This window comes from Vidua macroura, chromosome 5 (assembly GCF_024509145.1).
Source record: "Vidua macroura isolate BioBank_ID:100142 chromosome 5, ASM2450914v1, whole genome shotgun sequence".
NCBI classification, from domain to species: Eukaryota; Metazoa; Chordata; class Aves; order Passeriformes; family Viduidae; genus Vidua; species Vidua macroura.
Window position 1 is genome coordinate 70,021,994 of NC_071575.1, and position 26,403 is coordinate 70,048,396.

A 26,403-nucleotide genomic window follows, 5' to 3' on the forward strand; every position below is an offset into this window, starting at 1 on the left:
TTGGTTGGAAGGAAGGAAGAGTTGAGGAAAGAAAAGGTGTTTTGAAGGGCTATTTTATTTTTCATTATCCTCCTCTGATTGTGTTTGTAATAAACTCACTTTCTGTCACTAAGATGGACATGTTTTTCCCTTGGAGCGTTTTCTCCCAGTCCTTCTGTCAACTCATGAACCTTTTGTTATTTTTTTTTTCTCTCCTCTGTCCAGCTGTGGCAGGGGAGGCTGAGTGAGCAGTTTTTGTGGGTGCCTGCTATTTGCCCAATGCCAAACCAGGGCAGTTGGTCAATCAGGCAGTGGTTCCAGAGCCTGGAAATGGAGGGCAGTGGGCATGGCATGAGTCATGGTGAGGATGAGTGTGGTCCCAAGCCCCAGCCAGTGTGCAGAGGTGGGGGAGCATGTCAGAGGGAGCCCCCTGAAGTCCAGCAGAGGTGTCTGCAGAGGAGCAGCCAGCCTGAAACCACTCGGATGATTTCATCCCATCAGGGGCTGTGTCAGCATTTGATCCCAGCAGAAAAAATCCATCCAGGCAGAGGACCTGGGATTGCAGGAGCTGTCCAGCAAAGGGGGTGAGAGTGATGTGCTCACTTTGTTCTCCTAAAAGCCAAATCCTCTCCTAGGTATCTGTGCAGCCCAGCTGGCACAAGGCAGGGCTCTTGCTGCTGTGCCCAGTGGGTGTTGCCCAGGATCCTGCAGCACATTAGCCAGCCCCAGTGGGGCTCTCCAAAGCTCAGGGCAGCTGCAGTGGCCCAGGGGGCATCTCTTTCTGCAGCTGAGGCAGGCCTGGAGCCCTGCTGGCTGCGGTCACAGCGGGGACACCAGCACACCTGGAGACACCTGCTTGGGGCTGCCTCACTCTGCACCTCCACCAGAACCTGTGTTTTAGTGCAGCCCCCAAACAGGTCGGTCCTGGCTGAGCAGTGAGACCCAGCAGGACAATGAACAACAGCTCCTGAGCTGAGAAGTCCAGTCCCAAGCTGGCACCTCTGAAAGTGACACAGCTTCTAGGAGCTGTTGGCACCCCTGCCCACTTTGTTCATGCCATTCACAGGAGAATAACTGGTGTCAGATGCTGACACTTGTGGGGGTGTTATGGCATCCTCTGATTGCATTTGCACACCCCATGTCCTGCAAGGATGCTCTGGGCACTGTGACTTTACTGGTGGTTGTAGAAATTTCAGTGGGAAGCAACTTGTGGTTTATAGAAGATGTCACCCAGCAAACCAGCACTGCAGCAAGGAACTTTTATTGCAAGCTCTTGCAAACTACATGATGTGGCACACGTTGATCTTTGACAACCATTGAATACATTTGCCCAAATCAATTTCCCATAAATCTGCAGAAAAGCTTCAGAAGCAGAGCAGAGGATGAAGGAGTGCACCACAGGAATTTAGCTTTGGCTGCTCAAAGCTTTCTCTGTGTCTGATGCCAAAGCCTGCCTGTCTGATACAACAGCTGCTGCTCTCAAGGTGCAGTTTCCAAAGCAAGCAACCAAAAGCATGTCCCAGGATCACAGAATCACTGAATTGTTGTGTTTTGGAGGGATTTGTCAGGATCTTCTAGTGCAGACCCCAGGCTCCAGCAGGATCAGCAAGAGCAGGTTGTCCATCACCATGTATTGTTGGGGTTTGGGTATCTGCAGACATGGAGATCTCCAGAAAAGATCTCTGGGCAGTGTGAGGTGCCCTGGTCCCACAGCCTTGCTAAGGAGGTGAGGGACAAGTCAGCTGCACACTCTCGGGGACAGCTGAGGAGGAGAGGACCCGTTCCTGAGAGCTCTCTCCTGAGAGGGGCAGCAAAGCAAAGCAGCTGGAGGCTCTGCCCACAGCTTTGTGCCTTTGAGCAGAGGAGGAGGTGCCCTGAGGGACAGAGCTGGAAACACACCAGAGAAGGAAGCAGCACAGACGCTGCAGAGGACATTTGTCCCTTACCTAAAGGACCTCGATGAGGGCTGGAGGGGGTCTTTGGACAAGGGTATGGAGTGACAGGAGAAGTGGGAATGGTTTCACACTGATGGAGGGCAGGGCTAGATGGGATATTATAACCAAGTAAATTACCCTGAGCAGGCTGTGGTATGAGTAAAAGTTACCCAGAGCTGTTTTGACTGCTCCATCTCTGGAAGCGTTCAAGGCCAGGTTGGGGAGGGCTTGGAACAACCTGGTGTAGCGGGAGGTGTCCTTTACCATGGCAGGCAGGTCGGAATGAGGTGATTTCTAAGGTCTCATCAAGAGCAACCCATTCTGTGATTCTGTGATTCTAGGACATGTGGAAATGCCACCAAGCCTCTTCTAATGAGGATGTGAGCTTTGTTCCCGGGGACAGGCATTGTTGAACAGAGTAACCATTCCCCCGTAGAGATTGGTCAACCTCTTCTCCAGCTCCCCCAGGCTGAGGACCTCCACCTCATTCTTGTCGTTCTCAGCAATGGCCCCCCAAGCATCTTTGGGCCCTGTGTCCCCCAGACAGCAGGCAGCTGACCAGATGTGGCTGGGTCTGTTAACCCTGCCTTCGGAGACGTAGGTGTTCCCAGGCACAGCACCCGTGACAACGTAGGTGCTTGTACAGTCCTTGGTCTTTTTGTTCATTGTTTTAACTTCGTAGGCGTTCCACTGGCCATTGTTGAGACTGCTGTCCTGGGGCACTATGTTGGTGAGGGTGAAGGTAGCTGTCTTGCTTTCTCTACTATCCTGATGGCCACTGGGGCTCAAATGGCCACGGTCCAAATCCTTCAGGTCTTTGTAGTCATCAAGGACAGCCTGGCTCTCTTTGATTTGTTCTAAAGTGAATTTTTGTTGCTTTATGAGGACCGACTCTCTTTCCATCTCTTTCAGACTACTTTTATCTATGAGCTGGCGAGGGAAAGAGAAAGAAGTGTTAGAAGGGGGAATGGGAATAATGAAGAAGATTTCCCTGGAGCAGAAGTCTCTGATGGTCAAGATCCCATTTTTTGCCATCTCAGTGTAGGAAAATGTAAGAATCTGAGAGAAATCATACACATGCCCCTCCTGCATGAATGCAAGAGCTTTAAAGAGCAAGCAGCTCAGAATCTGACTGCTCTCAGATTGACTTGTGACCTTTGTGATCCAACCTGCAGCCTGTGCTGGGAGCATGGATGGATGCATGAGACAAGGAACATTTCCCACTCCTAGGACTGAAAGGAGACTTTGGTGAGACACCTTCCCTGCCAAAACTGCTTCCCTTTCCTCCTGTCTCCACAGCCCAAATCTGCCCAGGGCTCTCCCTGGATCCCCTTACTCCCCACTGGGTTTCTGTGATTCTGTGATTCTGTGATTCTGTGATTCTGTGATTCTGTGATTCTGTGATTCTGTGATTTTATGTGTGGTTGCTAGAGGTGTAGCCCAGTCCTGGAACACCAGAGTTTACCTCCTCTGACCCCATACTCAGGGAGTTGTGTCAGGAAATCAGTCCTGGAGCTGAGGTTTCCCTGGGAGGGCTACAGTTTATTCAAGGATGAAGAGTTTTGCTCACTAAGCAAAAAGATCTCAATGTGAATGGAATCTGTTACAGCAGTGCTGAGAATGTGTCTCAGAGCTGATCTAGGCCAGGGAGCATTTTCTGCAGCATCACAGAAAAGAAGTTACAAATGATCAGGCTCTGAGTGGGGCCTGAAACTTCAAAAGAGTCCTGAAGAACAGAAATATTCCAAAAAGGCCTCTGGAGAAAGTTAACAAAATCAAAGCCTTTTTGGGTGGCCTGGGTCCAAGATCCAGGAGGAAAATGCCAGATTGGATAGGGCTTGGAGCATGCTGGTCTAATGGCAAGTGGCTTGGCCCACTTGCAGGGGAGCTGGGCTGAGATGGTCTTTAAGGTTCCTTCCAACACAAAGCATTCCATGATTCTCTAAAAAGAGAGAATGGGGAGGCTGCAGTGGTGCAAGACTAGATGAGTTGCTTGAGTTCCTATGTGTAATAAGATGCTTCTGTTTTTCATAACTTCAACATCATTTTATAATCTTCAGGGAAACATACCTAGCCTTCATGTGGAGTAAGGCATGGGGCTTCCTTCTCAGGCACCTTCCCCCAAATGCTGTCCTGCTGCTCTGTCCTTACCAAGGACAGGAATTGCCTCTTTTCTCTTCTGCAATTGGCCTGGCCTGTTCTACTGAAATTTGTCTGAAGGACATTTGTGAGGGCTCTAGAGCTTGTGGAGTTCTGTCTGACTGCTGGATCCTTCTGGAGCAAGCCTGAGCCAAAGGTGCTCGGGGTCACTGCCCATGGATGGAGATCTCACCCTTGTGAATGGACCAACACTGACGCTCCTCACTTTCCACTGCCTGAAATGTCTCTCCAGAAATCCCTCCACAGTTAACCTGACCCTCTCATCTCCAGTGCCTTTTCCCCCAGGGCTTTGTCCCGGGGCCATCTCACCCCCTTCTGAGTTTCTCCTCACTTCTCTAACACCACTCACAAAGCGTGTTTGACTCTTGTCTGGGAGCAGATAAACTCTGCCAGGGGTGCAGAACAGCTCAGGGCAAAGTGGGGATCAGATCCCAGCAGGACTGTTGGTCCCTCACGTTTAGCCTCTCCTGGATGCCTTTTCCCATCACTTGGCCAGCCAGCACAGCAGGGCACAGGGAGGAGAAGCATTTGACTTTGTCATGAAAGCAAAGAAATCTGATTTGCTGTTCCTGTCAGGTGAAGGCAGAGAGCTGGGCACCTTTGGCATATGATTCATCTCATCCTCCTGCTGATGTCTCAGATGCATCAGAGGAGCCATGTGGTGCAGGGGTTTGAAGTTCAGTGAGGACATTCCCATCCTGTGTGTCCATTTGCATGTGTGTAGTGGGGTGTTAGGAAATAGAAGTGATAATTTAAATGCTGCAGCTCATCTCTGAGTGGCTGGAGGGTGATGTCCTGTAAGAGAGACACTCACCTGGGGCTCAACAAACCACCACGAGTGAGGTTTCTTGGCATCTCCAGGCTTGTATTTGTAGGCTGAGTACACTGGAATTCTCCTGTCTCTGTCATACAGGGTGGCATAGTGATATGAGTTCATGTAGCGCTGACAGATCCAGGCTGGGTTCTTTGGATTCAGGACATCATTTGGGGTGGTCCCAGCATAGAAGAACTGAGGACAGCTTGTGAAGGATGTCACCACCTCACCGTGTCCCAGCCAGAGGCAGCTGGCCAACACCTGCAGCAGCAGCAGCCCCAGCATCGTGGGAGGATTTCAGAGAAGGGCTCTTGCTCTCCTGGAAGGCAAATGCAGAGGGACACTCAGCTGGAGAGAGCTGGTCATGGCCTGGAGCCTTTTTGTGCAGGGGGACAGAGCTGGCAGAGGAGGGGATTCAGAGAGACCAGGAAAGGAGTAATTTCTGTCCTCCTGGATATGGAAAAGTCAGGGAGGAAATATGGGTAAAACCTAAAACAGTATTTAGGAGCCCAGAGAAGGCAGCATTGGGAGAGCTCAGCCTGTAGGAGGAAAGAGTCAAACCCACCAGGACTGCAATCAGGTCTTACAACAAAGTGATCTAGCAACTGAGGCACAGCCTGGAACAAGGTCACATTTCCCACCTCCCTCCTGCTCTCAGCACCTTCCCACAGGAGACACCTGGAGCTGGGCATGCACTCTGCTCAGCCCCCTGCAATGCTGAGCTGGGCTTTAATCTCCCTGGGCGTTAGGCAGGCAAAAAACAGTAATGCTGCACTTCCTACATGTCTCTGGCCCCATGCAGGTTCACACAGACACTCAGCTCTTCCAGTCAGACCCAATACTGAGCCCCAGATGATCCACCTGGGTCCTGCCTCTCACCTGGCCTTGGCAATGGGTGTCCTGCTGCTCACCTTGCATTTCCACATTATCCAACCCCAGACTCTGAACTTGCAGACACATGGAGAGAGCAAATGAAGGGACCAAGCAGATGGTAGCAGCAAGCACAGGGGTAACACCTCTATCTTATCAGCACAATGGCTGCTGCAATGCAAGCACTGAGGGGCAGCTCTTCCCCTGGTTGCTTGGGATTCCTGCTGATGCCCATCTTCAGCTTTGCTGATTGATGTGCCTGTACAGTCAAAGGCACCGTAGCAGGAATTTCTTGGACAGCCACCTGTCCTATTTTGTCTTTCTTAGTGCTGATGTGATTTTCAGCAGTCAGTAAGGTCATTCCCTATAGAGAAACTGATGAACAGTTCCCTGGGACGCGGGCAAGCAAGCAAGGGGCTTTGTCTCCTTTCAGAGGCAGCAGAGGTTTGGGAGAGCAGGGATGCTTCCATTTGCACTAGCAGACACTCATTGGAGTGATTTAATATCATCAGCATTTGGAATAAGGCAGCTGGGACAGGCAGTTCAAAGAGTTCCTGGGAGAGAAAGCTGCCACAGCCTGTAAAGCACAAAGCCCACCTTGGGCTGGGAAAGGTCTGAGCTGAGGACTGCTGAAGGCTTGACAAGTCCCCTTGCACATTTGCTCTTTTCTTCTTCTTTTCTTCTTCTATTCCCTGACCCTCATCTCTCCATTTCAATTGGATTCAGGATGTTGATCTGCACACAGCCTGGTCTGACCCAAGATATGTGCTCCTATTTCTCATCCCTGGATCAGGAATGCGGTGACCAATGAGCTGGAAACTGAGAACTGGAACTACAAGTCGGGATTTTTTACAGGGCTCTGCAGAGCATGCCCATAGCTGCCCCAAATCAAGCAGAGAAGTGTGTGAAAAGTCCTTCTGCATGACCCCTCCTTGAAATTAAAATAGATCTCACTAACACAATATCTAACTTAACAGATACATAGAAAACAACCTACCGTGATAAGGAGCGGCACAGGATTCTGCTCACAGCCCCAAAGTGACAGAGGAGTCTCAAATGCCTCAGCTCCAGTCTCAGACTGCCTGGGTTTATCTGCTCTCCAGGGAGAGACAGTTGTTTGATTTCCCAAGAAGCCTTTCGAGTAAATTTTGCCAGGTGTTCGGACTGCACCTCTGTTTGACCAGAGGTTTTTGCAAGGTCACGGGTGGAGTTTTATTGCTGAATAATCTCTCCCTTCCCTCCTATTCCACAGTTCAATATTTATTTTCAGTTGAGCTGGCTTGAATTTATTTCCCAAATCATTCCTTCTGTCCTTGCCCTTCTGACTGACAGAAAATACTAATGTCCTGCAAAATTCAGTGCATGCATATGCTCTGATTGCTCCTTGGAGCGCAGCAGCTGCAGCACAGGCTTTGTGTATATATATATTTATTCTGAAACTCAGGAAAGATTGTGAATCTTGGAGTCAATGGTGAGGAAGGAGCAAGAGCTTACCTTGAAGCAGAGTCTCCGAACAGGCAGCTGAACTATTCCTTCTGTCTTCTTCCTGGAGAAAGAACTGTTTGAATCCTCAGGAGTTGCACTGCAATATATACCCAGTCATAAATTTGCTCCTTGTTATAAACAGGGAATTCCACAGAAAAGAGAAGTTTTCTATTTTCATTTGGGGGTTCTGTTCGCACCCACCCTGAAATGTTTTTTCAGTTGTTTTTCATGGTTTCCTCAGAATTTCTCCCAACTTTGTTTACAGCATCATGGTATGTCCAGATCAGTTAAATATATACCCAGTAACACATTTGCCCTTTCTTATAAACAGGGAATTCCACAGAAAAGAGAAGTTTTCTATTTTTATTCACAGGAGTTTGTTCATACCTATCCTGATATGGGTTGCCAGTTGTTTCCTATAATGTCCTCAGAATTTCTCCCAAATTTGCTGACTGGCAGCATGGTATGTCAGGATCAGTCAACAGGGTCGGGTCACTTCCTTGGTCAATTCATCAATTCCCCCAGCTGCAGCTGCTGCTGCTCCAGCACCTACACGTGTTTCTGTTCCCAACAGAACATCTCTGGTGACATTGGATGGACTGGCCTGTCTCTGAGTACACTCAGATATTGACAGTCTGCTCTTCTGCAGCCTCCCAGAACATCATTCCGATGGCCAGGCTACAAATATTCTCTTGCCTGATTGCCATGGCTTTGTATCAGCTTCATCCCAGCAGCCTGGGAAGCAGAAGGCTCTGGGGATACCTCAGAGCACCTGCCAGTACTTTTGGGGTCTACAGGAGAGCTGGAGAGAGACTTTGCACAAGGGCATGGAGCTGATGGCTGTGCTGGGTTCAGAGTGAATTGTTTTGACAGTGGCAGGTATGGGGCTGTGTTGTGGAGTTCTGCTGAACACAGAGTTGATAACACAGGGATGTTTCTGTTATTGCTGGGCAGAGGTTTGACAGAGTCAAGGCCTTTTCTGCTTTTTGTGCTGCCAGGCTGGCAAGGAGGCTGGGGGTGCTTGGGAGGTTGGGAGGAGACACAGCCAGAACAGGTGAGCCCAACTGACCAGAGGGATATTCCAGGCCGTGTGACATCATGCTGATGATTTAAAGGGAGGGGAAGGAGGAGGAAGGAGGGGGCATTTGGAGTGCTGGGTTTTGTCTTCCCAGGTAACTGTAAGGTGGGATGGGGCCTGCTCTCCTGGAGGTGCCTGAGCACCTTTCAGTCCATGGGAAATGGTGAAAGAATTCCTTGATGTGCTGTGCTTGTGTGCACAGCTTGTTCTTTCCCTGGTAAACTGTCTTCATCTCCACCCTTGAGCTTTCCAGCTTTGACCCTTCCAGTTCTCTGCCTGATCCCAGTGGTCGGGGAGGGAGGGAGCGGCTGCTTGGGGCGTGGCTGCTGGCTGTGGTTAAACCAGGCCATTAGGACAAGGTGAAATGGCTTGAAATGAAAGGAGTGTGGGTTTAGATTGGATATGAGGAAGATATTTGTTACTGTGGGGGTGGTGAAACCCCAGCACAGGCTGCCCAGACAAGCTGAGACTGCCCCATCCCTGGAAGTGACCATGGCCAGGTTATCCCTTGGAGCAAGCTGGGATAGTGGAAGGTGTCCCTGTCCATGGGAGGGTATGGAAGTAGCTGCTCATTGAGGTCCTTTCCAGACCAAAATGTTTTGTCATTCAATGATCATTCATTCACTCAAAACTAAACTGGACCCATTTTCTTCCATTTCCAAAATTCCAGGACTAATAGAATGGTGAGTTGGTTGTTACAACGAGAAATATCCAGAAGAAATGTGTTAGAGCAAAGTTCATTCACACAAACTGGTTGAGTCCTGTGGTTTCTTTTGTCTCGGTTAACCTTGGCTTGATACCTTAAAGAAAGTGGGGATTAGCCAGAATGAGGGAGGGGGCCAAGAAGGAACAGATCTGGTGGAGAAGGGACTAATTCCTCCTTTCTGATGGGGCCCAACTGACAAAACAAAGCAGGGCCCAACAGTGGTCACATCATCATCAGAATGGGCCATAAACCATCAAAGACCCCTAAAGCATCCTCCAACTCCAAAGTGATGCATGACACAGTGTGAAACCCCTCCCAGGAAAAGTGGGGCAATCCCACATAATCCTGAATGCACAGACCCCCACCCCCAAAGGTTCAAGAGTGAGGACACCAAAGTCTGAAGCCTCCTTGCTGGATCCATGAGGATATCTTGTTTGAGCTGTTGTCATCCTGGCCCACTTTGTTCATGCCATTCACAGGAGAATAATTGGTGTCAGATGATGACACTCGTGGGGGTGTTATGGCATCCTCTGATTGCATTTGCACACCCCATGTCCTGCAAGGATGCTCTGGGCACTGTGACTTTACTGGTGGTTGTAGAAATTTCAGTGATCTCAGAATCACTGAATTGTTGTGTTTTGGAGGGGCTTGTCAGGATCTTCTAGTGCAGACCCCAGGCTCCAGCAGGATCAGCTAGAGCAGGTTGTCCAGAATGTTCTCTGCAGCATCTACAGGTGTGGCACAGCAGCTGGCCAGCAGCATTCCTGAACAAACACCTCCTCACCTGACCCTCGGAGGTTCTTGCCTGATGTTCCTGTGCCAAAGTGCTGTTGCCCATCAGCAAGAGACCTTTTGCCCAGGTCCAGGAAGTGAGAAGCACAATGCAGGGAGTGTAACAGAAACCCACCCAGATATACAACAGATAAGCAGTTCCTCAGAAATCAGAGGTGTAACCTTACAATGTGACCTTAGAAAAGGTGCCAAACAGGAAAGTTTCTTTCTTGGATGGACCAAAGGATCTTTACCCAGCTGCTCCCTCAAGCAGAGACCAAAAGATGTCACTGTCTTCATTCTCCGGTTTCCTTCTTTTTTGGGACAGCATATGGCAACATGTTCAGTCCCCAGAAAGAGAACCCTTGATGTTTCTGGAGAAGGACTAAGCAAGCTGCATGATCCAAACCCACTTTGCAGTGAAGTGGCTGGAGGTCGCAGAGTCTCCTCACAGCTGCCAGCAAAAATAATTTTTCCTTAGTGGCTAAAATCCCTGTGACACACTGGAGCTCAGAGCTCTCCCCAAAGATGGACAGACACAGAGCAACCTGCAAAATTACCCTCCTGTGTCAGTGCAGCTGCATCTTCCCAGGGAACACAGGTGCTTCCCAGCCCACCATGGGCATGGACCAGCTCTGGGCTCAGCAAAGGGCTCCATTCCTATTCCCCATTCGCAGCAGGCTCAGCAGAAAACGGGGCAATCCCAGATGAAAGGTGCCTGGCAGCATGCTTGTGGAGCTGGGGCAGCCCTCTGCTCAGCTCCAAGCTGGGCTCCTGTGAGAAGCACAGAATTATTGATGTTGGAAATGGCCTCTGGGATCATGGAGTCCAACCCTTGATCAATTACCAGCGGGTCAAGTGGACCATGGCACTGAGTGCAACATCCAGTCTCCAGGGACTGGGATTCCACCACATCCTCAGGCAGTCCATTCCAACGTTGAATCACCCTTTGTGTGAAGAAATTCCATCTGATGTCCCCCCAGAATGTCCCCTGGTGCAGGTTGAGGCCTTGTCCTCTCATGGTCTCGCTAGGAGAAAACCCTGCCTAGGAGAAAACGCTGTCCCCCACCTGGCTGCACCCCCTTTTCAGGGAGCTGTGGAACAAAATAACCTCTCAGAGCCCCCTCTTCAGGGCTAAAGAAGCCCAGCTGCCTCAGCTGCTCCTCACAGGCCGTACCCTGCAGGGCCTTCACCAGCTTCATGGCCTTTCTCTGCACTGCCTGCACTGGTGGCCTCGGCCCGTGGATCCGGCCTGTCCAGATCCCTCTGCAGAGCCTTCCTGCCCTCCAGCAGGCTGAGTCTCCCACCAAACTTGGTATCATCCGTGATCTTGCTGTGAGTTCGCTGGATCCCCTCATCCAGATCATCAGTAAAGATATTAAATGGGTCTAGGCCCGACACTGGTCCCTGGGGACGCCGCTTGTGGCCGGGCACCAGCTGGATGTGGCACTGTTCCCCAAGGCTCTCTGGGCCTGGACATCCAGACAGCTCCTGACCCAGCCAAGAGAGCATCTCTCCAAGCCATGGGCTGACAGCTTTTCCAGCAGAATGCTGTGGGAGATGGTGCCAAAGGCTTTGTTGAGGTCCAGGTAGACACTTCCACAGCCTCCCCCCTCATCCACTGGGCCAGTCACCTGGTCATCAAAGGAGATCAGGTTTGCCAGGCAGGACCTGCCTTTCCTAAAGACCTGCTGGCTGGGACTGATGCCTTGCTTATCCTGTATGTGCCGTGTGACCACACTCAGGACAATCTGCTCCATAACCCTTCTGGGAAGCGAGGACAGGTGGACATGCCTGTAGTTCCCCAGATGCTCCTTCCAGCCCTTCCTGGGGATGGTGTCACAATGGCCAAACTCCAGGCATGTGGGACCTCCCCAGTGACCCAGCACTGATAGAACTGCTGGAACGCAACAGTCCTCAGGCATGAAATAAGGCAGAGTCCAAGCTGATCCTTTTCTCTGCTGGGTTTCCCATGTATTTCACAAGCTTGCTGTGGATGGCAGGGCACTTCTGATTACTGCCAGGGGTGAAGGTCCTGGGAAGAGCCTGAGAAGCTGATAGAGCTGGCACTGATGGGCTTGGGCTGTTGGTTCTGCACAGCCGGGTTCTTGGTACGGGGGGGCCACAGAGGTGGCTTCTGTGTGAAGCTGCTAGAAGCTTCCACCATGCCTGGCAGGTCCAGTCCTGATGGCTCTGAAGATGGACGTGATGCTGGCCACAGCCTGGTCAATTAGAGAGGTTGGTAACGCCTCTGCAAGAACATATTAAAGAAGAAAATCAAAACAAAGCAGGGCGTGGTTTTAATTCCAGCCAGAGAAGAGGAGGAGGTGAGAACATGTGAGGGAGAGAACATGGAGACACCAGGGTGAGTGGAGAAGGAGGGGGAGGAGGTGCTCCAGGCACAAGAGCTGAGATTCCTCTGTAGGCCGTGGTGAGACAATGATGAAGGAGCTGTTCCCCTGCAGGCCATGGGGATCCACGGGGGCTGCAGAGATCCACCCACAGCCCATGGGGATCCACAGAAAATGCACAGATCCACCCACAGCCCATTTCAGAGGTGCCCACACTGGACTGGGTGGATGTCTGGAGGAGGCTGTGATCCAATGGCAGTCACGGTTAAGAGAGTGGTCCCCTGCTCCCAGGATGGAGCAGCCTGTCCTTGGAGGACTGCACCCTGTGGAAGAATGGCCCATGCCAGGGCAGTTTTGGGAGGACTGTGTGCCTGTGGGAGGGACTCAGGTTGCAGCAGTTTTGGTTGGACTGCTGCTTGTGAGAGTGGAGCCACACTGGAGAAGTTCAAGGAGAACTGTCTCCCGTGGGAGGGACTCCTCTCCCTGAGCATTGGAAGAAAACCTTGGGTGATGAACTGACCAAACCCCCCCGACTCCATCTCCCTGTGCTGTTGGTTGGAAGGAGGGAAGAGTTGAGGAAAGAAAAGGTGTTTTGAAGGGCTATTTTATTTTTCATTATCCTCCTCTGATTGTGTTTGTAATAAACTCACTTTCTGTCACTAAGATGGACATGTTTTGCCCTTGGAGCGTTTTCTCCCAGTCCTTCTGTCAACTCATGAACCTTTTATTAATTTTTTTTCTCTCCTCTGTCCAGCTGTGGCAGGGGAGGCTGAGTGAGCAGCTTTTGTGGGTGCCTGCTGTTTGCCCAGTGCCAAACCAGGGCAGTTGGTCAATCAGGCAGTGGTTCCAGAGCCTGGAAATGGAGGGCAGTGGGCATGGCATGAGTCATGGTGAGGATGAGTGTGGTCCCAAGCCCCAGCCAGTGTGCAGAGGTGGGGGAGCATGTCAGAGGGAGCCCCCTGAGGTCCAGCAGAGGTGTCTGCAGAGGAGCAGACAGCCTGAAACCACTCGGATGCTTTCATCCCATCAGGGGCTGTGTCAGCATTTGATCCCAGCAGAAAAAATCCATCCAGGCAGAGGACCTGGGATTGCAGGAGCTGTCCAGCAAAGGGGGTGAGAGTGATGTGCTCACTTTGTTCTCCTAAAAGCCAAATCCTCTCCTAGGTATCTGTGCAGCCCAGCTGGCACAAGGCAGGGCTCTTGCTGCTGTGCCCAGTGGGTGTTGCCCAGGATCCTGCAGCACATCAGCCAGCCCCAGTGGGGCTCTCCAAAGCTCAGGGCAGCTGCAGTGGCCCAGGGGGCATCTCTTTCTGCAGCTGAGGCAGGCCTGGATCCCTGCTGGCTGCGGTCACAGCGGGGACACCAGCACACCTGGAGACACCTGCTTGGGGCTGCCTCACTCTGCACCTCCACCAGAACCTGTGTTTTAGTGCAGCCCCCAAACAGGTCTTTCCTGGCTGAGCAGTGAGACCCAGCAGGACGATGAACAACAGCTCCTGAGCTGAGAAGTCCAGTCCCAAGCTGGCACCTCTGAAAGTGACACAGCTTCTAGGAGCTGTTGGCACCCCTGCCCACTTTGTTCATGCCATTCACAGGAGAATAACTGGTGTCAGATGCTGACACTCGTGGGGGTGTTATGGCATCCTCTGATTGCATTTGCACACCCCATGTCCTGCAAGGATGCTCTGGGCACTGTGACTTTACTGGTGGTTGTAGAAATTTCAGTGGGAAGCAACTTGTGGTTTATAGAAGATGTCACCCAGCAATCCAGCACTGCAGCAAGGAACTTTTATTGCAAGCTCTTGCAAACTACATGATGTGGCACATGTTGATCTTTGACAACCATTGAATACATTTGCCCAAATCAATTTCCCATAAATCTGCAGAAAAGCTTCAGAAGCAGAGCAGAGGATGAAGGTGTCCAAGGAGTGCACCACAGGAATTTAGCTTTGGCTGCTCAAAGCTTTCTCTGTGTCTGATGCCAAAGCCTGCCTGTCTGATACAACAGCTGCTGCTCTCAAGGTGCAGTTTCCAAAGCAAGCAACCAAAAGCATGTCCCAGGATCACAGAATCACTGAATTGTTGTGTTTTGGAGGGACTTGTCAGGATCTTCTAGTGCAGACCCCAGGCTCCAGCAGGATCAGCAAGAGCAGGTTGTCCATCACCATGTATTGTTGGGGTTTGGGTATCTGCAGACATGGAGATCTCCAGAAAAGATCTCTGGGCAGTGTGAGGTGCCCTGGTCCCACAGCCTTGCTAAGGAGGTGAGGGACAAGTCAGCTGCACACTCTCGGGGACAGCTGAGGAGGAGAGGACCCGTTCCTGAGAGCTCTCTCCTGAGAGGGGCAGCAAAGCAAAGCAGCTGGAGGCTCTGCCCACAGCTTTGTGCCTTTGAGCAGAGGAGGAGGTGCCCTGAGGGACAGAGCTGGAAACACACCAGAGAAGGAAGCAGCACAGACGCTGCAGAGGACATTTGTCCCTTACCTAAAGGACCTCGATGAGGGCTGGAGGGGGTCTTTGGACAAGGGTATGGAGTGACAGGAGAAGTGGGAATGGTTTCACACTGATGGAGGGCAGGGCTAGATGGGATATTATAACCAAGTAAATTACCCTGAGCAGGCTGTGGTATGAGTAAAAGTTACCCAGAGCTGTTTTGACTGCTCCATCTCTGGAAGCGTTCAAGGCCAGGCTGGGGAGGGCTTGGAACAACCTGGTGTAGCGGGAGGTGTCCTTTACCATGGCAGGCAGGTCGGAATGAGGTGATTTCTAAGGTCTCATCAAGACCAACTCATTCTGTGATTCTGTGATTCTAGGACATGTGGAAATGCCACCAAGCCTCTTCTAATGAGGATGTGAGCTTTGTTCCCGGGGACAGGCATTGTTGAACAGAGTAACCATTCCCCCGTAGAGATTGGTCAACCTCTTCTCCAGCTCCCCCAGGCTGAGGACCTCCACCTCATTCTTGTCGTTCTCAGCGATGGCCCCCCAAGCATCTTTGGGCCCTGTGTCCCCCAGACAGCAGGCAGCTGACCAGATGTGGCTGGGTCTGTTAACCCTGCCTTCGGAGACGTAGGTGTTCCCAGGCACAGCACCCGTGACAACGTAGGTGCTTGTACAGTCCCTGGTCGTTTGGTTCATTATTTTAAATTCGTAGATGTTCCACTGGCCATTGTTGAGACTGCTGTCCTGGGGCACTATGTTGGTGAGGGTGAAGGTAGCTGTCTTGCTTTCTCTACTATCCTGATGGCCACTGGGGCTCAAATGGCCACGGTCCAAATCCTTCAGGTCTTTGTAGTCATCAAGGACAGCCTGGCTCTCTTTGATTTGTTCTAAAGTGAATTTATGTTGCTCTATGAGGACCGACTCTCTTTCCATCTCTTTAAGGCTATTTTTATCTATGAGCTGGAGAGGGAAAGAGAAAGAAGTGTTAGAAGGGGGAATGGGAATAACGCAGAAGATTTCCCTGGAGCAGAAGTCTCTGATGGTCAAGATCCCATTTTTTACCAGCTCAGTGTAGGAAAATGTTAGAATCTGAGAGAAATCATACACATGCCCCTCCTGCATGAATGCAAGAGCTTTAAAGAGCAAGCAGCTCAGAATATGACTGCTCTCAGATTGACTTGTGACCTTTGTGAACCAACCTGCAGCCTGTGCTGGGAGCATGGATGGATGCATGAGACAAGGAACATTTCCCACTCCTAGGACTGAAAGGAGACTTTGGTGAGACACCTTCCCTGCCAAAACTGCTTCCCTTTCCTCCTGTCTCCACAGCCCAAATCTGCCCAGGGCTCTCCCTGGATCCCCTCACTCCCCGCTCCGATTCTGTGATTCTGTGATTCTGTGATTCTGTGATTTTATGTGTGGTTGCTAGAGGTGTACCCCAGTCGTGGAACACCAGAGTTTACCTCCTCTGACCCCATACTCAGGCAGTTGTGTCAGGAAATCAGTCCTGGAGCTGAGGTTTCCCTGGGAGGGCTACAGTTTATTCAAGGATGAAGAGTTTTGCTCACTAAGCAAAAAGATCTCAATGTGAATGGAATCTGTTACAGCAGTGCTGAGAATGTGTCTCAGAGCTGATCGGGGCCAGGGAGCATTTTCTGCAGCATCACAGAAAAGAAGTTACAAATGATCAGGCTCTGAGAGGGGCCTGAAACTTCAAAAGAGTCCTGAAGAACAGAAATATTCCAAAAAGGCCTCTGGAGAAAGTTAACAAAATCAAAGCCTTTTTGGGTGGCCTGGGTCCAAGATCCAGGAGGAAAATGCCAGATTGGATAGGGCTTGGAGCATGCTGGTCTAATGGCAAGTGGCCTGGCCCACTTGCAGGGGAGCTGGGCTGAGATGGTCTTTAAGGCTCCTTCCAACACAAAGCATTCCATGATTCTCTAAAAAGAGAGAATGGGGAGGCTGCAGTGGTGCAAGACTAGATGAGTTGCTTGAGTTCCTATGTGTAATAAGATGCTTCTGTTTTTCATAACTTCAACATCATTTTATAATCTTCAGGGAAACATACTTAGCCTTCCTGTGGAGTAGGGCATGGGGCTTCCTTCTCAGGCACCTTCCCCCAAATGCTGTCCTGCTGCTCTGTCCTCACCAAGGACAGAAATTGCCTCTTTTCTCTTCTGCAATTGGCCTGGCCTGTTCTACTGAAGTTTGTCTGAAGGACATTTGTGAGGGCTCTAGAGCTTGTGCAGTTCTGTCTGACTGCTGGATCCTTCTGGAGCAAGCCTGAGCCAAAGGTGCTCGGGGTCACTGCCCATGGATGGAGATCTCACCCTTGTGAATGGACCAACACTGATGCTCCTCACTTTCCACTGCCTGAAATGTCTCTCCAGAAATCCCTCCACAGTTAACCTGACCCTCTCATCTCCAGTGCCTTTTCCCCCAGGGCTTTGTCCCTGGGCCATCTCACCCCCTTCTGAGTTTCTCCTCATTTCTCTAACACCTCTCACAAAGCCTGTTTGACTCTTGTCTGGGAGGAGATAAACTCTGCCAGGGGTGCAGAACAGCTCAGGGCAAAGTGGGGATCAGATCCCAGCAGGACTGTTGGTCCCTCACGTTTAGCCTCTCCTGGATGCCTTTTCCCATCACTTGGTCAGCCAGCACAGCAGGGCACAGGGAGGGGAAGCATTTGACTTTGTCATGAAAGCAAAGAAATCTGATTTGCTGTTCCTGTCAGGTGAAGGCAGAGAGCTGGGCACCTTTGGGATATGATTCATCTCATCCTCCTGCTGATGTCTCAGATGCATCAGAGGAGCCATGTGGTGCAGGGGTTTGAAGTTCAGTGAGGACATTCCCATCCTGTGTGTCCATTTGCATGTGTGTAGTGGGGTGTTAGGAAATAGAAGTGATAATTTAAATGCTGCAGCTCATCTCTGAGTGGCTGGAGGGTGATGTGCTGTAAGAGAGACACTCACCTGGGGCTCAACAAACCACCACGAGTGAGGTTTCTTGGCATCTCCAGGCTTGTATTTGTAGGCTGAGTACACTGGAATTCTCCTGTCTCTGTCATACAGGGTGGCATAGTGATATGAGTTCATGTAGCGCTGACAGATCCAGGCTGGGTTCTTTGGATTCAGGACATCATTTGGGGTGGTCCCAGCATAGAAGAACTGAGGACAGCTTGTGAAGGATGTCACCACCTCACCGTGTCCCAGCCAGAGGCAGCTGGCCAACACCTGCAGCAGCAGCAGCCCCAGCATCGTGGAAGGATTTCAGAGAAGGGCTCTTGCTCTCCTGGAAGGCAAATGCAGAGGGACACTCAGCTGGAGAGAGCTGGTCATGGCCTGGAGCCTTTTTGTGCAGGGGGACAGAGCTGGCAGAGGAGGGGATTCAGAGAGACCAGGAAAGGAGTAATTTCTGTCCTCCTGGATATGGAAAAGTCAGGAAGGAAATAAGGGTAAAACCTAAAACAGGGATAAGGAGCCCAGAGGAGGCAGCAGTGGGAGAGCTCAGCCTGTAGGAGGAAAGAGTCAAACCCACCAGGACTGCAATCAGGTCTTACAACAAAGTGATCTAGCAACTGAGGCACAGCCTGGAACAAGGTCACATTTCCCACCTCCCTCCTGCTCTCAGCACCTTCCCACAGCAGACACCTGCAGCTGGGCACAGACTCTGCTCAGCCCCCTGCAATGCTGAGCTGGGCTTTAATCTCCTGGGGCATTGGGCAGGCAAAGAACAGCAATGCTGCACTTCCTACATGTCTCTGGCCCCATGCAGGTTCACACAGACACTCAGCTCTTCCAGTCAGACCCAATACTGAGCCCCAGATGATCCACCTGGGTCCTGCCTCTCAGCTGGCATTGGCAATGGGTGTCCTGCTGCTCACCTTGCATTTCCACGTTATCCAACCCCAGACTCTTGCAGACACATGGAGAGAGCAAATGAAGGGACCAAGCAAATGGTAGCAGCAAGCACGGGGGTAACACCTCTATCTTATCAGCACAATGGCTGCTGCAATGCAAGCACTGAGGGGCAGCTCTTCCCCTGGTTGCTTGGGATTCCTGCTGATGCCCATCTTCAGCTTTGCTGATTGATGTGCCTGTACAGTCAAAGGCACCGTAGCAGGAATTTCTTGGACAGCCACCTGTCCTATTTTGTCTTTCTTAGTGCTGATGTGATTTTCAGCAGTCAGTAAGGTCATTCCCTATAGAGAAACTGATGAACAGTTCCCTGGGACGCGGGCAAGCAAGCAAGGGGCTTTGTCTCCTTTCAGAGGCAGCAGAGGTTTGGGAGAGCAGGGATGCTTCCATTTGCACTAGCAGACACTCATTGGAGTGATTTAATATCATCAGCATTTGGAATAAGGCAGCTGGGACAGGCAGTTCAAAGGGTTCCTGGGAGAGAAAGCTGCCACAGCCTGTAAAGCACAAAGCCCACCTTGGGCTGGGAAGGGTCTGAGCTGAGGACTGCTGAAGGCTTGACAAGTCCCCTTGCACATTTGCTCTTTTCTTCTTCTTTTCTTCTTCTATTCCCTGACCCTCATCTCTCCATTTCAATTGGATTCAGGATGTTGATCTGCACACAGCCTGGTCTGACCCAAGATATGTGCTCCTATTTCTCATCTCTGGATCAGGAATGCGGTGACCAATGAGCTGGAGACTGAGAACTGGAACTACAAGTTGGGATTTTTTACAGGGCTCTGCAGAGCATGCCCATAGCTGCCCCAAATCAAGCAGAGAAGTGTGTGAAAAGTCCTTCTGCATGACCCCTCCTTGAAATTAAAATAGATCTCACTAACACAATATCTAACTTAACAGATATATAGAAAACAACCTACTGTGAGAAGGAGCGGCACAGGATTCTGCTCACAGCCCCAAAGTGGCAGAGGAGTCTCAAATGCCTCAGCTCCAGTCTCAGACTGCCTGGGTTTATCTGCTCTCCAGGGAGAGACAGTTGTTAGATTTCCCAAGCAGGATTTTGACTAAATTATCCCAGGAGTTCAGACAGCAACACTGTTTGTCCAGAGGTTTTTTTTGAAGGTCATGGTTGGAGATTTAGCACTCCATAATCTTCCCCTTGCTTATTGTTCAACAGTTTGATATTACTTTGCAGGTGAGCTGGCTTGAGTTTATTTCCCAAATCATTCTTTCTGTCCTTGCCCTCCTGACTGACAGAAAATACTAACGTCCTGCAAAATTCAGTGCATGCATATGCTCTGATTGCTCCTTGGAGCGCAGCAGCTCCAGCACTGGCTTTGTGTATATATATATTTATTCTGAAACTCAGGAAAGATTATGAATATTGGAGTCAATGGTGAGGAAGGAGCAAGAGCTTACCTTGAAGCAGAGTCTCCGAACAGGCAGCTGAACTGTTCCTTCTGTCTTCTTCCTGGAGAAAGAACTGTTTGAATCCTCAGGAGTTGCACTGCAATATATACCCAGTCATAAATTTGCCCCTTCTTATAAACAGGAAATTCCACAGAATTGAGAAGATTTCTATTTTCACACAGGGGGTATGTTCACACCCATCGTGAAATGTTTTTTCAGTTGTTTTTCATGGTTTCCTCAGAATTTCACCCAAATTTGCTGACTGGCAGCATGGTATGTTAGGGTCAGCCAACAGGGTCTGGTCACTTCCTTGGTCAATTCATCAATTCCCCCAGCTGCAGCTGCTGCTGCTCCAGCACCTACACGTGTTTCTGTTCCCAACAGAACATCTCTGGTGACATTGGATGGACTGGCCTGTCTCTGAGTACACTCAGATATTGACAGTCTGCTCTTCTGCAGCCTCCCAGAACATCATTCCGATGGCCAGGCTACAAATATTCTCTTGCCTGATTGCCATGGCTTTGTATCAGCTTCATCCCAGCAGCCTGGGAAGCAGAAGGCTCTGGGGATACCTCAGAGCACCTGCCAGTACTTTTGGGGTCTACAGGAGAGCTGGAGAGAGACTTTGCACAAGGGCATGGAGCTGATGGCTGTGCTGGGTTCAGAGTGAATTGTTTTGACAGTGGCAGGTATGGGGCTGTGTTGTGGAGTTCTGCTGAACACAGAGTTGATAACACAGGGATGTTTCTGTTATTGCTGGGCAGAGGTTTGACAGAGTCAAGGCCTTTTCTGCTTTTTGTGCTGCCAGGCTGGCAAGGAGGCTGGGGGTGCTTGGGAGGTTGGGAGGAGACACAGCCAGGACAGGTGAGCCCAACTGACCAGAGGGATATTCCAGGCCGTGTGACATCATGCTGATGATTTAAAGGGAGGGGAAGGAGGAGGAAGGAGGGGGCATTTGGAGTGCTGGGTTTTGTCTTCCCAGGTAACTGTAAGGTGGGATGGGGCCTGCTCTCCTGGAGGTGCCTGAGCACCTTTCAGTCCATGGGAAATGGTGAAAGAATTCCTTGATGTGCTGTGCTTGTGTGCACAGCTTGTTCTTTCCCTGGTAAACTGTCTTCATCTCCACCCTTGAGCTTTCCAGCTTTGACCCTTCCAGTTCTCTGCCTGATCCCAGTGGTCGGGGAGGGAGGGAGCGGCTGCTTGGGGCGTGGCTGCTGGCTGTGGTTAAACCAGGCCATTAGGACAAGGTGAAATGGCTTGAAATGAAAGGAGTGTGGGTTTAGATTGGATATGAGGAAGATATTTGTTACTGTGGGGGTGGTGAAACTCCAGCACAGGCTGCCCAGACAAGCTGAGACTGCCCCATCCCTGGAAGTGACCATGGCCAGGTTATCCCTTGGAGCAAGCTGGGATAGTGGAAGGTGTCCCTGTCCATGGGAGGGTATGGAAGTAGTTGGTCATTGAGGTCCATTCCAAACCAAAATGTTTTGTCATTCAATGATCATTCATTCACTCAAAACTAAACTGGACCCATTTTCTTCCATTTCCAAAATTCCAGGACTAATAGAACGGTGAGTTGGTTGTTACAACGAGAAATATCCAGAAGAAATGTGTTAGAGCAAAGTTCATTCAAACAAACTGGTTGAGTCCTGTGGTTTCTTTTGTCTCGGTTAACCTTGGATTGATACCTTAAAGAAAGTGGGGATTAGCCAGAATGAGGGAGGGGGCCAAGAAGGAGCAGATCTGGTGGAGGAGGGGCTGATTCCTCCTTTCTGATGGGGCCCAACTGACAAAACAAAGCAGGGCCCAACAGTGGTCACATCATCATCAGAATGGGCCATAAACCATCAAAGACCCCTAAAGCATCCTCCAACTCCAAAGTGATGCATGACACAGTGTGAAACCCCTCCCAGGAAAAGTGGGGCAATCCCACATAATCCTGAATGCACAGAACCCGTTGAAGTCTTTGTTGCACAGACCCCCACCCCCAAAGGTTCAAGAGTGAGGACACCAAAGTCTGAAGCCTCCTTGCTGGATCCATGAGGATATCTTGTTTGAGCTGTTGTCATCCTGGCCCACTTTGTTCATGCCATTCACAGGAGAATAACTGGTGTCAGATGCTGACACTTGTGGGGGTGTTACGGCATCCTCTGATTGCATTTGCACACCCCATGTCCTGCAAGGATGCTCTGGGCACTGTGACTTTACTGGTGGTTGTAGAAGTTTCAGTGATCTCAGAATCACTGAATTGTTGTGTTTTGGAGGGGCTTGTCAGGATCTTCTAGTGCAGACCCCAGGCTCCAGCAGGATCAGCTAGAGCAGGTTGTCCAGAATGTTCTCTGCAGCATCTACAGGTGTGGCACAGCAGCTGGGCAGCAGCATTCCTGAACAAACACCTCCTCACCTGACCCTCGGGGGTTCTTGCCTGATGTTCCTGTGCCAAAGTGCTGTTGCCCATCAGCAAGAGACCTTTTGCCCAGGTCCAGGAAGTGAGAAGCACAATGCAGGGAGTGTAACAGAAACCCACCCAGATATACAACAGATAAGCAGTTCCTCAGAAATCAGAGGTGTAACCTTACAATGTGACCTTAGAAAAGTTGCCAAACAGGAAAGTTTCTTTCTTGGATGGACCAAAGGATCTTTACCCAGCTGCTCCCTCAAGCAGAGACCAAAAGATGTCACTGTCTTCATTCTCCGGTTTCCTTCTTTTTTGGGACAGCATATGGCAACATGTTCAGTCCCCAGAAAGTGAACCCTTGATGTTTCTGGAGAAGGACTAAGCAAGCGGCATGATCCAAACCCACTTTGCAGTGAAGTGGCTGGAGGTCGTAGTGTCTCCTCACAGCTGCCAGCAAAAATAATTTTTCCTTAGTGGCTAAAATCCCTGTGACACACTGGAGCTCAGAGCTCTCCCCAAAGATGGACAGACACAGAGCAACCTGCAAAATTACCCTCCCGTGTCAGTGCAGCTGCATCTTCCCAGGGAACACAGGTGCTTCCCAGCCCACTGTGGGCATGGACCAGCTCTGGGCTCAGCAAAGGGCTCCATTCCTATTCCCCATTCGCAGCAGGCTCAGCAGAAAACGGGACAATCCCAGATGAAAGGTGCCTGGCAGCATGCTTGTGGAGCTGGGGCAGCCCTCTGCTCAGCTCCAAGCTGGGCTCCTGTGAGAAGCACAGAATTATTGATGTTGGAAATGGCCTCTGGGATCATGGAGTCCAACCCTTGATCAATTACCAGCGGGTCAAGTGGACCATGGCACTGAGTGCAACATCCAGTCTCCAGGGACTGGGATTCCACCACATCCTCAGGCAGTCCATTCCAACGTTGAATCACCCTTTGTGTGAAGAAATTCCATCTGATGTCCCCCCAGAATGTCCCCTGGTGCAGGTTGAGGCCTTGTCCTCTCATGGTCTCGCTAGGAGAAAACCCTGCCTAGGAGAAAACGCTGTCCCCCACGTGGCTGCACCCCCTTTTCAGGGAGCTGTAGAGCAAAATAACCTCTCAGAGCCCCCTCTTCAGGGCTAAAGAAGCCCAGCTGCCTCAGCTGCTCCTCACAGGCTGTACCCTGCAGGGCCTTCACCAGCTTCATGGCCTTTCTCTGCACTGCCTGCACTGGTGGCCTCGGCCCGTGGATCCGGCCTGTCCAGATCCCTCTGCAGAGCCTTCCTGCCCTCCAGCAGGCTGAGTCTCCCACCAAACTTGGTATCATCCGTGATCTTGCTGTGAGTTCGCTGGATCCCCTCATCCAGATCATCAGTAAAGATATTAAACGGGTCTAGGCCCGACACTGGTCCCTGGGGACGCCGCTTGTGGCCGGGCACCAGCTGGATGTGGCACTGTTCCCCAAGGCTCTCTGGGCCTGGACATCCAGACAGCTCCTGACCCAGCCAAGAGAGCATCTCTCCAAGCCATGGGCTGACAGCTTTTCCAGCAGAATGCTGTGGGAGATGGTGCCAAAGGCTTTGTTGAGGTCCAGGTAGACACTTCCACAGCCTCCCCCCTCATCCACTGGGCCAGTCACCTGGTCATCAAAGGAGATCAGGTTTGCCAGGCAGGACCTGCCTTTCCTAAAGCCCTGCTGGCTGGGACTGATGCCTTGCTTATCCTGTATGTGCCGTGTGACCACACTCAGGACAATCTGCTCCATAACCCTTCTGGGAAGCGAGGACAGGTGGACATGCCTGTAGTTCCCCAGATGCTCCTTCCAGCCCTTCCTGGGGATGGTGTCACAATGGCCAAACTCCAGGCATGTGGGACCTCCCCAGTGACCCAGCACTGATAGAACTGCTGGAACGCAACAGTCCTCAGGCATGAAATAAGGCAGAGTCCAAGCTGATCCTTTTCTCTGTTGGGTTTCCCATGTGTTTCACAAGCTTGCTGTGGATGGCAGGGCACTTCTGATTACTGCCAGGGGTGAAGGTCCTGGGAAGAGCCTGAGAAGCTGATAGAGCTGGCACTGATGGGCTTGGGCTGTTGGTTTTGCACAGCCAGGTTCTTGGTACGGGGGGGCCACAGAGGTGGCTTCTGTGTGAAGCTGCTAGAAGCTTCCACCATGCCTGGCAGGTCCAGTCCTGATGGCTCTGAAGATGGACGTGATGCTGGCCACAGCCTGGTCAATTAGAGAGGTTGGTAACGCCTCTGCAAGAACATATTAAAGAAGAAAATCAAAACAAAGCAGGGCGTGGTTTTAATTCCAGCCAGAGAAGAGGAGGAGGTGAGAACATGTGAGGGAGAGAACATGGAGACACCAGGGTGAGTGGAGAAGGAGGGGGAGGAGGTGCTCCAGGCACAAGAGCTGAGATTCCTCTGTAGGCTGTGGTGAGACAATGATGAAGGAGCTGTTCCCCTGCAGGCCATGGGGATCCACGGGGGCTGCAGAGATCCACCCACAGCCCATGGGGATCCACAGAGAATGCACAGATCCACCCACAGCCCATTTCAGAGGTGCCCACACTGGACTGGGTGGATGTCTGGAGGAGGCTGTGATCCAATGGCAGTCACGGTTAAGAGAGTGGTCCCCTGCTCCCAGGATGGAGCAGCCTGTCCTTGGAGGACTGCACCCTGTGGAAGAATGGCCCATGCCAGGGCAGTTTTGGGAGGACTGTGTGCCTGTGGGAGGGACTCAGGTTGCAGCAGTTTTGGTTGGACTGCTGCTTGTGAGAGTGGAGCCACACTGGAGAAGTTCAAGGAGAACTGTCTCCCGTGGGAGGGACTCCTCTCCCTGAGCATTGGAAGAAAACCTTGGGTGATGAACTGACCAAACCCCCCCCACTCTGTCTCCCAGTGCTGTTGGTTGGAAGGAGGGAAGAGTTGAGGAAAGAAAAGGTGTTTTGAAGGGCTATTTTATTTTTCATTATCCTCCTCTGATTGTGTTTGTAATAAACTCACTTTCTGTCACTAAGATGGACATGTTTTTCCCTTGGAGCATTTTCTCCCAGTCCTTCTGTCAACTCATGAACCTTTTATTAATTTTTTTTCTCTCCTCTGTCCAGCTGTGGCAGGGGAGGCTGAGTGAGCAGCTTTTGTGGGTGCCTGCTGTTTGCCCAGTGCCAAACCAGGGCAGTTGGTCAATCAGGCAGTGGTTCCAGAGCCTGGAAATGGAGGGCAGTGGGCATGGCATGAGTCATGGTGAGGATGAGTGTGGTCCCAAGCCCCAGCCAGTGTGCAGAGGTGGGGGAGCATGTCAGAGGGAGCCCCCTGAGGTCCAGCAGAGGTGTCTGCAGAGGAGCAGCCAGCCTGAAACCACTCGGATGCTTTCATCCCATCAGGGGCTGTGTCAGCATTTGATCCCAGCAGAAAAAATCCATCCAGGCAGAGGACCTGGGATTGCAGGAGCTGTCCAGCAAAGGGGGTGAGAGTGATGTGCTCACTTTGTTCTCCTAAAAGCCAAATCCTCTCCTAGGTATCTGTGCAGCCCAGCTGGCACAAGGCAGGGCTCTTGCTGCTGTGCCCAGTGGGTGTTGCCCAGGATCCTGCAGCACATCAGCCAGCCCCAGTGGGGCTCTCCAAAGCTCAGGGCAGCTGCAGTGGCCCAGGGGGCATCTCTTTCTGCAGCTGAGGCAGGCCTGGAGCCCTGCTGGCTGCGGTCACAGCGGGGACACCAGCACACCTGGAGACACCTGCTTGGGGCTGCCTCACTCTGCACCTCCACCAGAACCTGTATTTTAGTGCAGCCCCCAAACAGGTCTTTCCTGGCTGAGCAGTGAGACCCAGCAGGACGATGAACAACAGCTCCTGAGCTGAGAAGTCCAGTCCCAAGCTGGCACCTCTGAAAGTGACACAGATTCTAGGAGCTGTTGGCACCCCGGCCCACTCTGTTCATGCCATTCACAGGAGAATAACTGGTGTCAGATGCTGACACTCGTGGGGGTGTTATGGCATCCTCTGATTGCATTTGCACACCCCATGTCCTGCAAGGATGCTCTGGGCACTGTGACTTTACTGGTGGTTGTAGAAATTTCAGTGGGAAGCAACTTGTGGTTTAT

The 26,403-nt window shown here is 51.2% G+C and overlaps 2 protein-coding genes across 5 annotated transcripts; both read right to left on the reverse strand.

Moving 5' to 3' along the window:
• Positions 1-1,370: 1,370 nt before the first annotated feature.
• Positions 1,371-24,663, reverse strand: LOC128807670 (endonuclease domain-containing 1 protein-like). Of its 4 annotated transcripts, XM_053978185.1 has the most exons (4): positions 23,940-24,663; positions 19,924-19,975; positions 4,888-5,206; positions 1,371-2,843 (listed from the first exon to the last, which is right to left on the reverse strand). In XM_053978185.1, the coding sequence occupies exons 3-4, from the start codon at positions 5,170-5,172 to the stop codon at positions 2,283-2,285; spliced, it is 846 nt and encodes a 281-aa protein (XP_053834160.1). In that variant the 5' UTR covers positions 5,173-5,206; positions 19,924-19,975; positions 23,940-24,663; the 3' UTR covers positions 1,371-2,282. The 4 variants fall into 4 exon arrangements, with proteins under 4 accessions (XP_053834160.1, XP_053834162.1, XP_053834161.1 ...); XM_053978187.1 differs by lacking the exon at positions 23,940-24,663 and having other exon boundaries at positions 19,924-21,225; XM_053978186.1 differs by lacking the exons at positions 19,924-19,975; positions 23,940-24,663 and adding an exon at positions 7,252-7,303.
• LOC128807671 (endonuclease domain-containing 1 protein-like) lies at positions 13,975-17,847 on the reverse strand. Its single transcript, XM_053978189.1, has 2 exons — positions 17,563-17,847; positions 13,975-15,550 (listed from the first exon to the last, which is right to left on the reverse strand). Exons 1-2 carry the CDS (start codon positions 17,845-17,847, stop codon positions 14,990-14,992), a joined length of 846 nt encoding a protein of 281 aa, XP_053834164.1. The 3' UTR covers positions 13,975-14,989.
• Positions 24,664-26,403: the final 1,740 nt, after the last annotated feature.